At 35.4% G+C, this 14,521-nt stretch overlaps 1 protein-coding gene across 1 annotated transcript in view; it reads left to right on the top strand.

Annotated features, from left to right (window-relative positions):
* SPMIP7 (sperm microtubule inner protein 7) overlaps positions 1 to 14,521 on the top strand; it is an 87,433-nt gene that overhangs the window by 25,734 nt on the left and 47,178 nt on the right. Inside the window, exon 2 of the mRNA XM_023589478.3 lies at positions 6,012 to 6,109. Coding sequence (XP_023445246.2) covers positions 6,012 to 6,109 — 98 coding nt within the window. The remainder of the gene's footprint in view (positions 1 to 6,011; positions 6,110 to 14,521) is intronic.

Raw genomic sequence — 14,521 nt, 5'->3', positions numbered from 1 at the left:
GCAGCAAGATGACGCAACAAAAAAAAGTGACACATTTTCCTAGTGCCACATGACAAGAATGCAAGCGAAAAATGGAAGAAGACACAGCGAATGGACACAGAAAGCAGGCAATGGGGGGGGCGCAGGACAAAAAAATAAAAATAAATCTTTAAAACAGTTTTTTTAAACTACAAAAAATAGCCATAAACAAAACTGGCATAAATATTCGCAACATAAATATAATTAAGAAAGTATCAATGTCCATAAAATTCAGAATATATAATAAATCAGTAAAAATGACACCCCAGAAGAAAGCAGAGCAAGTATATGAACTAACTGTTCACCGAAAAGGAAATTAAGAGTTATCAATGAACTAAAAATTAAAGGAATAAAATATTGCTCATAAAAATGGCAAAAATTTCCTAATCTGTAATCCAGTGCTGATTACAATGTAGAGGAATTGGAACACTCATTCTCCTGCTGATGGCAGTGTAATTTGGAACAATTTCTTTTGAGATAATTTGTAAATGTCTACTTAATTTGAACATGCATATTCACTTTGACCCAGTATTTCTCTTCAATTTACTTACCTTAGAGAAACTCTTAATTATGTTTTCAGGGATGTTCTTTGAGCATTGCTTGCTATGCAAAATGTCAAAAAATAACTAAATGTCTAAAATAAGTGAATATATAAATTTATTTTGTCATATTCATACACTGGAAAATTATTAGTTAAAACAAATTGGTTAATATGTATCAACATGTTTGCATTCAGTTACGCAATTATGGATTAAAAATATAATTTACAGAAATGCACTTTCATTGTCACTCCATTTTTGTAAATCTTAAAAATATTATGTATATTAAATGTACACACATTCTGAGTATTCAAAACTATGGATGGGAAACCTGAACACCAACCGGGTAGGAAGGGTGGGAAAAGGACTTGGGAGAGGGAGTGGATTTCAATCAATCTTTAAATCTATTTGAAAACAGAAAATGTGTGGTAAATATAAAAAAAATTTATCATTTGTTAGTTCAGAGTTATTTGTACATAGATTGGGGTTAAATTAATCTCTGTAAATACCTGTATGTCAAAAATAGTATGATATTAAATTAAAAGGAACAGATTTTGGTCTGCTATGGTACGTGAAAAACACCAAAAAGATAAGAATTGATTAGTCATACAATTGCAACATGTCATATGTCTCCCAATTTACCTAATAAAATAGGTCTTTGTGTTGTATCTATTCACTGATCTAAAAAATTTAAAAATTAGGTCTGTTAAAGAACAAGTTAATCTTCAGTGACAGCTGCCAGATGTTAAAATAGGAAATTAAAATGAGCAACAATAAATAGTCCATAAAGGTAATTAACTGTTTAAAAAATAGACTCTGTTCATCAATCACAACATGTAATAATAAATGTTATTTATAATATGAAGAGTCTACCGGCATACATAAACCTATCAAGAAAATATTTGAATGTGGTTTTTTTCCTTCTTTTTTTTTAAATGTTATATTAAAAAAATATGAGGTCCCCATATACCCCCCACACCCTTCACCCCACTTCTCTCTCATCAACAACCTCTTTCATCATCGTGGCACATTCATTGCATTTGGTGAATACATTTTGGAGCACTGCTGCACCACAGGGACAGTGGTTTACATTGCAGTTTACACTCCCACCCAGTCCACACAGTGGGCCATGGCAGGACATACTGTGTCCAGCATCTGTCCCTGCAGTACCACCCAGGACAACTCAAGTCCTGAAAATGCCCCTACATCATATCTCTTCTTCCCTCTCCCTACCCTCAGCAGCTACTGTGGCCACTTTCTCCACATCGATGCTACAATTTCTTCCATTACTAATCACAATAGTTTCACAGTAGAATACCAGTAAGTCCACTCTAATGCATACTCTATTCCTCCATCCTGTGGACCCTGGGATGGTGATGTCCACTCCACCTCTGTATCAAGAGGGGGCTTAGATTCCACATGGATGATGGATGCAATTCTCCTACTTGCAGTTGTAGGCACTCTTGGCTCCCTGGTGTGGTGGTTGACCTTCAGATTGACATCTTGACTCTAGAGATATAAATCATTAGCTTGGGACTTTAAAGAACAACCCAATGAAGATCATTAACAAAAGTACTTGAAGTGTTATAAAAATCTATTTCTAACCAGAAGACATAAAACACAAGATTGAGAATACCAGATACAAAGCATAGTCCTTGAATCTTTCTTCTATAACATGGTTTTCATTTTTAAAAGGCATTATATTTTGGAATTTTGTGTGAAACTATCAGGGTCCATGAAAAAATAGAGTTAGTGGCTATATAGGTCATGAAAGGGGTGCCAATGCAAAGTACCAGAAATCTGTTGGCTTTTAAAAACAGTATTTATTTGGGGTAGAAGCTTACAGTTACTAGGCTGTAAAGATTCTAAACTCAGGGCTGCTTTCTCATCAGTCAGTTGAAGGCCTGAAAGAGAGACCTGAGGGATTCGGCAATAGGAAAGAATTTCTATCTCTACTTTAGCCAGCAAATTTCTTCAGGGCTATTTGCTGAAAACTTCATTGAAGTTATAACTTGAAGCCTGCTGTACAGGATTTGGATTTGCTAATCCCCATAATAATGTGAGCCAATTACTATAATAAATCTCAAATCTCATTATATATATATATATATATATATATATATCTCCTATGAGTTGTGTTGCCCGGCTGAGTCCTAATACATTCACCAAATCCCTATAGTTTCTTGGGTTACATACAAAACCCACTCAATAAAAATACCACCACAGTTTTAAACATCTGCAATTCCTAATATGTGGAAATACTACAGTATTTCCCTTGACAAAAGTGATGAAGTGTGACTCTGAGTTATGAACAAAATGTGTGTGGTAGCTGGTCCCCAAAGATGGCTCCCAGAAATTTCCCCTTTCCCAAATTTTCCCTTCCCCATGTGTGCCTGTTGCTCCTCCTATCAAAAAAAAAAACAAAAACAAAAAACAAAAAAAAACAAAAACAGGCTAAAATAAATAAAGGAAGATTAAAAAAAAAAGAAAGAGAAAAAATGAGGCTTATTTTACCTCCCAAATTGATGCTGAACTTGGCCTGTGAGTGGCTTTGGGCAGTGAGATGTCAGGAAGCAAGATGCAAGTAGAAACTTGATAATACTTGCACACTGCAATTGGTCTTCTTGAAACTCTCATTACTGGCGTTCTTCCCCTCAGATACCATTCACTAAACTGTTGAAGACCCCAAATAAGATAAAAAATGGCACCAAGACACTGGCAGTTAGGCCCAACCGAACTCCCAGTTAACAATCAACACCAACTTGCCAGCCATGTGAATGAGGCCATTTTGGATATTTTCAGTCATCTGAGCTGACACCACAAGAAGCAGAATCACTCCATCTGTCTACAGAATTCTGAAAAAATAAATGACTGTTCTTCTCTCCCTCTCCTCTCAGGGCCCACAGTGACAATCAATCTTCACTGCTTGAAGGACCAGATTCACAGATACTTGCAGTAATGCTGAGGGCTTAACATACTAGACTGTTCTAAACCTCTAAGTTTTGGAATGGTTTGTTATGCAGCTGTAACTACCCAAAGAGGGTGAATTAAAGGACACCATCATATAGTTAAATCTAACTATATGTGACCCTAGGTGCATGTCAGTAATTCATCCTATTTTCTTTCTTCTACTCTGGCTTAAATAGAAATTAAGTCTTGTTGTTTTGCTAGCTTCCTTCCTTTTCAAAGCAGTTGTATAAATGGTTGCTAATAAGATGGATACCATGAATTGCCTTCCTGATGCTTTTGGCATTATAGTCTTCTGGAAGCTTTCCATTGGTCAGCTTTCTCATAGATAGAATTATCCTTTTTGTTCCCAAAACAAACAATCCTGGGTTTGAGCACCATCTGTCTCCATTTGCCTCGACTTCTCACCACTGCTTCTGTATTAGTTTTTCATTGCTCCTGTACCAAATTACCACACATATAGCAGTCTAAAATGAAGCTCCTTTATTAGCTCACAGCTTTCTAGGTCAGAAGCCTGGGTATGCTTGACTGGGTTTTCTATTGGGTTTCTCAGCATGCTGAAATCAATATATGGTCTCAAGACTCAGTGGAAGAATTGTCTTCAAACTCATTCAGGCTATTGCCAAAATGCAGTTCCTTGCATCTGAGGTCCCCATTTCCTTGCTTTATGCTGTATGTAGGAGCCGCTTTTGCTCCTAGGTCTACCAACATTCCTTCTCACTTGACCCTCTCTATCTTCAAAATCATCAAGGCTTTCTCACACTTCAAACCTCTCTGACTTCCCCTTCTGAAACTAAAGACCAGTCAGCCTCCACTCCTACCCCATCCCTTGCCTGTTCCTTTTGCAGATTCCTTCCAGAGGTTGAGTCAAATACTGAGTGAATAACCATCATCATGAAAATGATATTTACTATATTATGACTAAAAATGCAATACAACTATTAAATGATATGTAATACTACTAATGAACTTGTTGAGCACTTAAAGTGTATGTCAGAAACTGCCAATTCCTTTATTTATATTCATTTTAGTTTTTAAAACTTTGACAATCATTAAAGGTGAGAAAAATGAGGTTGAGAGGGGTCAATTAACTCACCCAGGTCACACTGTTACCTGAGCAGGAGAATATGTACAGTAAGCCTCAAAGTCTGCTGGAGTCTGTTGTGTAGCGCTACCATATTGGAATCCAAAGACGACCATGGAGCACCTGTATTAAGTCTCCCTCACAATCCATCACCCCCATGGTTCACATCTCTATACTGTTCCCCTAACTCTCAAATTGTAACTTAACTCACTAGGAGAAACAATCCACCTGGAAAGTAACAGAGGTACTGCCATTTTCCTCACCTGCATCAGTCTGCGTTCCAAACTAGTGATTTTCTAAAGTTAATGATCTAGGACCACTGACCATGAGGTGCAGAGGTGCCCAAAGATGTACTTACCAAATGCAATGGATGTGTCATGATGATGGGAATGAGTGTTGCTGGGGGGGGAGAGGTGGGGTGGGGGAGTGGGGTTGAATGGGACCTCATATATATTTTTTTAATGTAATATTATTACAAAGTCAATAAAAAAATAAAAAAATAAAAAAATAAAGTTAATCATCTAATTACCTCCCCCCCAAACCATGACAATCCATCAAACAATTAAGTTACAGCCTTGCATGGCATACAAGACCTTCATGTCCTGGCCCTGGTCTACGTCTCATTCACTTACCAAACTTTTGTAATTCCTTATCATGGAATTGCCACATGTTACATTGTTAGGATATGCCCACAGGACAAGCATGCCTTTGCAGCTGCTGTTTTCCTGTCTGGAATACCCTTCCTCTAATTGTTTTTAATCTAAGTCTGACTCAGTTTCCAAGATTAGGTAAGGTGTCATCTTCAGGAAGATGTCCCTAACTCCTCAAAATCTTATTGGATTAGCTATCCTACCTCTCCACTGCTGCAGCACTCTGAGCTTAACTCTTATTGGGTCGAATCACCTCATATTGGAATTACCTATTTACCTGCCTGTTGCTCCATCTACTCATGAGTACCTAAAAACCTTGAACACTGTTTTTCATCTTTATATTTTCATCAACTATCATTAATGGTGCAGTCAATATTTTTGAAGTATTTTCATATTTGCCAATCTCTTAGGACTTATAAATTATTGCTAGATGATGTACCTAAATAGCAAGGAGACTCACTTGGTGTCACCACCATCCCCAACACATCCATGTGCACAGACACAGATTCACAGTATCCAAGAGACATCTTTCAATAATAATGAATACTTTCGCAGTTATGATTATCTTAATACATAAGTTACACAGCTATACTCTTCTCACTGCTCAGAGATCCAGAAAGTTTTTTTAGAGAATCCATTGTAAAATCAGTTAACACCACACAGTTTTGCTTTCTAATAGGAAATATTTTTGGTGAAGGAAGAAATTTCTTTATTGAATTTTTAATAGAAAGCACATAACATTTTTATTTTCAGGTTGGACAAGTCCACTGAAAGTTACTCCTTTACCACCTCTTCATGAAGGATGCTCAATAAATCACTCATTCACATTCGATGAGGAGCCAACATGTACAGTAAGATTTTCTTATTGTATGGTATTACACAATACATATTCTTAATTTATTTTATTGATTGATATTTTATGCTTTTTGACCAAAATAACAGTATCTATCATTTATAAAGGACTTTTTATGTGCCAGGCATTCTGTGAACATTTACCTTCATTGTATAATTCATTGTGTGGTATTATCTTATGTCATCCCTACAACAGTACCTTGGGGGAGGGGTTAGTAGTAGGTGCTGGTGAGCATAGAAAAGGCCGCTAGAGGCTGACAGTTACCTGCTTGGAGAACTTTGCCCTCTCACCTTGTGCTCCTCAGACTTTGGTTAATGACTGACTAACTTCCCTAAGGGGACAGACTGAAGCCAGTTTCCAGCTAAGACCACATTCTCACCAGCTTCTTTCCAATGTCCTGTCCTACTCTCTTCAATGCCCTTCATCGGAGAGCACTCCAACACTCTATCACTTGAATGAACTGCAATCCTGTCTCGGTCTCTGCTTCTATAAAAAGATAGTTGTCCCCACATTATATGTGGTGATGTTATCACTTCTCTGGTCAAAGAATCCATTCCTCCTGTAGGTAGAGCCCACAAAAAGTAGGTATAAACCCGAATTTAAACCTATATTTTTTCTGTATTTCAGAATTATGTTCTTAATCATTTTGCTATATTGATTTTATAGTCTCTGAACTCATAATATTTAAATTAGGGTACTTGAAAACTTTCCAAGGGATGTAAAAATATGAATATTTTAACAGCTTTACTGAGATACAATTCACATACCAAAATCTTCACTCATTTAAAGTATACAATTCAATATTTTTTAGGGTATTCTCAGAGTTGTGCAACCATCATCACAATTTAATTTTAGAACATTTTCCTCACCTCAAAAAGAAATCCCATGTTCATTAGCAGTCGATGATGTGAATAGTTTTTGAGGAATCAGTTTCTATTTCGGTAACTCCCATGTACACTCCTTCTGAAAATTGATGTGCCCAAGAACTTTCAGTTAAACAGTAGTGTTGATTTCTTCTTTTCCTACCTCTCCCTTCATGATTGTCATTCTCTAAATTTACCACAAAATGGGGTGGAGCATAACTCTCACAGGTCATCAGTTGTACCTTGGGAACTGGCCATGAAACAAAGAGCAGTACGAGTGTCATTGATGCTTCCTTTACTAAGACACCATGCATCCATGTTTTCTTTGCCTTATGCATTTTCCTTTTATATGAAAATCATAGCATTAGAAATGGGAGTACTTTGGCTTGTTCTAGGCTATTTTAAATTCAGGAAAAAAATTCAAAACATGATTATAATAGTAATAAAAATTTGTATTTACTAGTTTTACCCATTCCATCTACAAACTCTTTTCAAAGAATCCGTTAGTACTGTAGGTAGATACTGTGAAAGTCAAAGTAAACATTGTAAGAATTTGAAACCACTGCTGCCTTTTTTATTCATCTAAGTAAAAATTTACAGCAAGACTCCATGCTTAATCTAGCTATGTATTTTAGAATTCTGAAGTAGGTGCTTGTCACAGGAATGCATATTAGCATATTTATTCAAACTTAAAATAAGATTAGGCTTTTTGTGACAGAAGATAAATCTGGATCTTTAACTTCCAAAAATGGAATCTTATAAATTGGCCAATATTTCCACTGGAAAAACAATTGGATATATATTTAGTTTCTTTCTTAACATATCAAAGAGCTTATAAGGTAGAAATTGCTGTACCAAGGAAAGTATAAAAAATCTAAAATTTAAGCCACACACTTAAGTAGTTTTGCCCTTCAAGGCATTTGCTTTCCTGAAAAGAGAAAACTAAGAGTCTGAGCAGAAATTTTGGTGGCCCCACAAGGCTAAAATATTAAAAGCTAGAGTTGATCCTTGAAAGCCATCCATTATTTTGGGATAAATACCTAGAGGCCTGCACCCTAGAAATAAAGGTCAATCAATAGTAAAAACCCATTGAACAGACTACAGCCTGACTTGTTCAAAGGAAATGAGAAATCACCAAGTCATGAACTGGGATTAAAGTGTTCTTAGACTGCTATTATTCCCAGGATCCAGGTAGAAGCAAATAAAACTTTCCTATGGGAGGAAGATAATATCTTCCTAGACCTCAAATTATTTCAATAAATAACTTTAACACACAATCAATGGTACCCAAGCACATAAAAGAGAAAGGACACCTTGAGGGAGATTCAGCAGAAATGAGAGAAAGCAAACATTAATTCCAGATATTGGAGTTATACATAAACAGTTAAGGAGAAAAAAGGCAAGTTTTCAATTTTGTACAGAAATTAGAAATCATAAAAATGAATTAGAAAATTGGGTGGAGGAGTTTCAGAACTAAAAAATACAATAACAAAATAATTTATTAGATGGTACAGTAGTAGAATAGACACAGTTGAAGAGAAAATTGGAGAACTGGTAGACATAAGAAATAACTATCCATGATGAAACATATAGAAACAAAAATAAAATACAGAAGTGAGAGTAAGAGACATAGAGGCTACACTGAGAAAGAATAACATACATTTAATCATAATCCAAGAACTGAAGAAAAGAGAAAGAATAGGGTGGACATAATATATGAAGATAGAATGCTTATATCCAGTGCTGTATTTATTTCTGGGTTTCATTAAGGCATCCCTCATATTTCCTCTCGTGCACTGAAGATAAGTTATGGCTCCATCCCAAGAAAACCAAAGCTGACAGTAGTTCTGGCTGTGTCAGCCCCAGCTGTAACAACAATGGCAGCAAGAATTCCAAGTCAATAGAGAGACAAAGCATGAAGAATGCAAAAATGGAAAGAAGTATGTACTTTATGAAAGTTCATTTTTTCATTTAGTTTATGATAGCATTATCATTTGGAATCTGGACGTTTATAGTTTGCTTTTGTTAGATCTCATTGAACATGAAGAAGTTCTAGGAAATTGAGTTATTTATGATTCTGGTGGTAATAGAGGATCTTAATGTGGATGATGGAAAATTTTATTAGGACAGAAAGATTTGCTTCAACTTTATTAGACTCCTTAGAAAATCCTAAGAAACATCTTTGAGTCAAATATAGAGATTTCCATTGAATCAGATCCCAAAACACTAAATATGAAGCCAAAGTGTATATTTAATCCCTTCTCTATTAAATAGCACACACACAACATGCAAGGCACAGCAATGAAAAGAAAATGCACCAACAAGAGTGTCGCTACCGAAAAATTAAGATTTACTTTTAGAAAATGATGTAAAAGGTAAATGTGAGGACCTGGGAACTGAAGCACTTCATAGAGAAACTAGATATATATAGACGGTAAACATGTGAAAGTTTACTGTGTGCAGGACTATAATCAGGAAGTGGAAGAGATGGTGTATTAGCAGGAAAATTCAGATTACAAAGAAAGATTTTGCCATGATATCTATGACATATTATATCAAGGTGGAGATGAACAAGCTTATGAACCACCAAAAAATGAGGATACAGAATTTCAGATACTCTATAAAAGATTTAATCATAGCTTCAGAAGAAGCAATTGTTCCCCTAGCAAAGACAACACAAAGTGCCAGCATATTTCAGAAAGACTGTTACATAATTTTATCTATAGGTTATCCACCAACTTTATCTATACATATCCCCATGGAAAACAGGTGATTGTGACAGATCATGTTAATTACTGAGCAGGTAAAAAATCTAAGATATTTCAAATGAGTTGAAATCAACTGTAATTCAGAATACTTTTAAAAGAAGTTTTAGATTACATAAATGTTACATAAGAAATAGAGAGATGTGATCTAAGTCCCCTCTCAATTAGAAATAGAGTGGGCATCACCCTCCCAAAATCCTCAAGATTTGAACAATGAACAATGGGTAAATTAGGTTTATTACTATTCTATTATAGACTTATTGTTCTAGCAATGGAAGAACTCTTATCATTGATATACAGAAAGTGGCCACAAGAGGTTCTCAAGGGAAAGAGTGGGAAGAATAGGTGTAACATGTGGGCATTTTTGGGACATTGGAATTGTCCTGCATGACACTGTAATGTTGGAAACAGGACATGATACATTTTGCCAAGCCTATAAAAATTGTGAGGGGCAGAGTATAAAGTGTAATGCAAATTATCACCCACAGTTGGTAAGGATTTGGCACTTTCTCAGAATACTTTTTAGAAACCAAAAATTGATGTGATTTTTTTATTCCTGCATGCCTGCTTATCTTACCTATGTATTCTTTGGACAAGAGATGATAATTATATTGATGATGTAGCAACAATAGACTTTTCAAGGAATTCGTATGTCTTAGTAGTATCTAAGACTAATAATGTTAGACTTATTTGGGTGATCTCCATTCTAAACATAATTTTATCTACTAAGGCATTAAAATATCTGGTAGGACTCTTGCTGATAGGAGTCCTCATAAACTGTGATTGTTGGGTTGATTATATCTACACTATTATTTCTAGTGACAATTACTATTTTAGCTTTAAATATACTGGGTAAGACCATAAATTTTGAGATTTTTATATTTAACTCTTTATTAGAAGACTTTATAAACATGCAAGTAGAAGTTTCAAATGATCATAATTGAGTTATATGATTTTTTAAAGTGTGGGGGATAAGGTTATAAAATATATTTTAGGACATAGACAAAATATGTAGACTGGTGTGTAGTGTAAAATATACTTCTTGGCATACCAAACTGGTCATATCATGGCTGCAGACATTAGGCATTTATTTAAATTTAGAAAAACCACCTACATTACTGGTGCTTTACTTCAAGTTTGTTTTGCATTTGGCTAAATAAGCAGTAACCACACATTAGTAGCTTAAGTATTGTAGTGCTTTCAGGAAATTAAAGCCAATCATGCCTATCTACTTATATTGATTAACAGTATAGAAAAAGTGCCATGGTCTACCTATTCACAATATTTTGAGCCATTGTCAGTTTTCCAAGAAAGGATTTTTGGGGAATGTGTATTTATTCATGGCTCTCAAATAGTTTCCATGTTGAAAATATTTATATTTTAGAAAAGAAATTAGATAAAACTTCATTTTGAAAAAAACGTGAGCTTAAAGAGTCATAAAAAGTGATTTTCTTTATTATTTTTTTAAAACTTAACAACCAAATATAGTTTTTTATTTATTTAACTTTAAAGATTTATTTATTTCTCTTCCCTTCATGCCCATTGTCTGCTCTCTGTGTCCATTCTTTGTGTGTTCTTCTGTGTCAGCTTGCATTATCTGGGGGAACTGGGAAACTGCCTGTCTGTTGTGTTGTTTTGCTGTGCCAGCTCTCCATGTGTGTGGTGCCACTCCTGGGCGGGCTGCGTTTTTTTTTTTCACGTGGGGCGGCTCTCCTTGCAGGGCGCATTCTTTGTGCATGGGGCACCCCTATGCAGGGGCGCCCCTGCGTGGCATGGCACTCCTTGTGCGTGGGAGTGCTGCACATGGGCCAGCTCACCACATGGATTAGGAGGCCCTGGGTATCAAACCCAGAACCCTCTATATGGTAGGCAGATGCTCTATCATTTGAGCCAAGTGCGCGTCCCAAAAGTGATTTTCTTTAAATGCAGGGGTAATATTTGACCATGTTAACACCAATTGAAAATAAAATAACTCTATTTTTGCTATTTAGGCCAAAATCAAAGACATTTTTTATCATGTATAGCTCAAAGTTTATTTCTGCATGCTGACTCAATGTGTAGCATACCTTCAAAAAATAAATTGGTAGGAAAAGCTGTGATTTTTCTAAGGCCATGATATAGGTGACACAGCATTGATAAGGTAATTAGAATGAAGTTCTTTCTTCATGTTGTGAATGATAAAACACTGTATTTTTATAAAACAATATATTTTATGGAAATTTAGGAGAAACAGACTATGAATGGATAAAATAAGGTTTACTTTTTTGGATACAATCATGTATCAAATACTGGGAATTGAGGATCATTTCTGCTGTAGTCAATTTTAAATATTTTGTAATGCCAAATATCTGAATAAATGAACCTTGTCTTTACAATTATGTGTCAAGCTGTAAAAATATTAATGGATATTTTTAAAATTACATAATCATGTAGTTTCTTAGCTTAATATAATCTGAGTGCAATAAAATATAGACAAATTAAAGAAGTAGTGATTGATAATTTTTTAAATGTTGAAGACATTGACCCAAGGAATCATGAATATGAATAAATGCAAGCTGATTGTATTCAAATGAATTCATACCTCAGTCTATCAAAGGGAGACTGCAGAAAACAAAAAACAATGATATCTCTTAAAAAGCCAGAGAAAAAGACAGTGTGCCTTCAAAAGTTTAAACAGCATTCTAAACAGCAACAATAGAAACTAGAATATGTTGGAATATCACTAATATTTTTTTAAAGACTTATTTATTTTATTTATTCCCTCCCCCCCCCCCCCATTGTCTGCTCTCTGTATCCATTTGCTGTGTGTTCTTCTGTGTCTTCTTGTATTCTCATTAGGTAGCTCTGGAAACTGATCCTGGGACCTTCTAGAGTAGGAGAGAGGTGATCATTCTCTTGTGCCACCTCGGCTCCCTGATCTGCTGCATCTCTTATTGTCTCTCCTCTGTGTCTCTTTTGGTAGCACTATCTTGCTGCACCAACTCTCCACATGGGCCAGCACTCCTGCACGGGGCAGCACTCCACATGGGCCAGCTTGCCACCCGGGTCAACTTGCCTTCACCAGGAGGCCCTGGGTATCGAACCCTGGAACTTCTATGTGGTAGATGGGAGCCCAACTGCTTGAGTCACATCTGCTTCCCTAATATGTTTTTAAAAAACATTATTCTGACACCTAGAATTCTATACCCAATGAAAATATACTTCAAGAATGAAAACTAAGGTAATTTAGGCAAACAAAATCACAGTTTACCATGAGCAGACAAAAACTAGTGGAAATTTTAAAATATTCTACAAGTGGAAGGAAAAAGACATCCGATGAAAGGTCAGAGGTGCAGGATGGAATAAATGTAATAAATGTATGGTTAATATACATGACAATATAAAATTAATCTCAATGCTACATGGGATTTAAATATATGTATGGATATAATTAAAATACAAGACCAAACTGGTATATAAATCTGGGGTAAGGTATATGGAGTTAGATGTACTAAGTTCTTACCATTTTCTGGGGAAAGAGTGAAAGTATTGACAATCATTAGACATTGATAATAGAGTCATGGTGTAATTTATAGAATAAACATTTAAAAAGTCCAATTAAAATAAAACTAATGTAATAAATAGACTGATGGAAAATTGATCCAAAAGGTAGGAAGAAAGAGAGGAAAAGGAATAAAGAACAGGAATAATATGTTCACGGTAGTTTTAAATTCAAATTGAATCAGTAATTATTTTTGGCATAAATGTTTAAATGTTCCAGTTAAAATACCAGGTAGTTAGGATGGATTAAAATAAAACATTATATACTATTTAGAGGAAAATAAAGAGCTTATAAAGGTTGCAAGTAGTGGAAAAAGATGTACCATAAAGATACAGCTACCTTTGGTATAGCTATATTAATATTAGCTAAAGTATAATGTAAAGCAAAAATTAAGGCATAAAAATTAAGACTATTTCCTAGGTAAAATATGTTAAAGCTAAAGAAACTAATAAAAGATTAATCTTTTACATGCTTAGCTTTGTGTGGTCGCAAAATATATATACCAAAATCTTAAGAAATGATAAGTACAAATGTACAAATCCACAACCATAATGAGGCATTTTAACATAACTATCTTATTAATCAAACAGGAAAAAAAGTGTTCTGCACAGATTTTGTTAACAGTTCAGACTGTGCTCTCCTGTTCTTTCAAAGGAAAATTCCCAGATTTCAGTGACTGAACACACAAAATATTTACTTCTCACATAAAACCTGTTGCAGGTCTAGGTGCCTCTCCCAGGCAGTTTTTCTTCATGTGGTGGCAATTATCCAGGCTGCTTTCATATTATGAATTCTCCATCTCAAAAATGGGTATTCCAAGTCTTCCAAGTCAGAGAAAAGCAGGAGAATGAGAGTGGAGTTTTCCTTTCACATTTAATTTACCAGACTAGATATATTGCCCTGCTCAATTCAAGAACAGGAAAACAAGATATTGGGTGATATAACACACATAACTAAATATAACTGATAAAGACAACATAAACAGAGAATTCTGGGGAAGATGGTGGAGCAGGGAGCTCCAGAACTCAGTCCTTCCACTAAAACAACTATTAAACAGGCAGGAACTCTCAGGCAGAAATGTTCTGCCACTCTGGATGCTGGAATAACACTGTACTGCATCCAAGGAATAGCAGGAAGAAGAGGCTGATAAACTACCCTGAAGAACAGTGAGTTGCAAACTCTGCGTAGAAGATGCAAGCACCCACCCCCCACTCCCATAGTGGGCAGCCTTGGTGTAGCAG

Source organism: Dasypus novemcinctus, chromosome 5 (genome assembly GCF_030445035.2).
Source record: "Dasypus novemcinctus isolate mDasNov1 chromosome 5, mDasNov1.1.hap2, whole genome shotgun sequence".
Lineage (NCBI taxonomy): Eukaryota > Metazoa > Chordata > Mammalia > Cingulata > Dasypodidae > Dasypus > Dasypus novemcinctus.
This window is presented reverse-complemented; position numbering and strand designations above follow the sequence as displayed.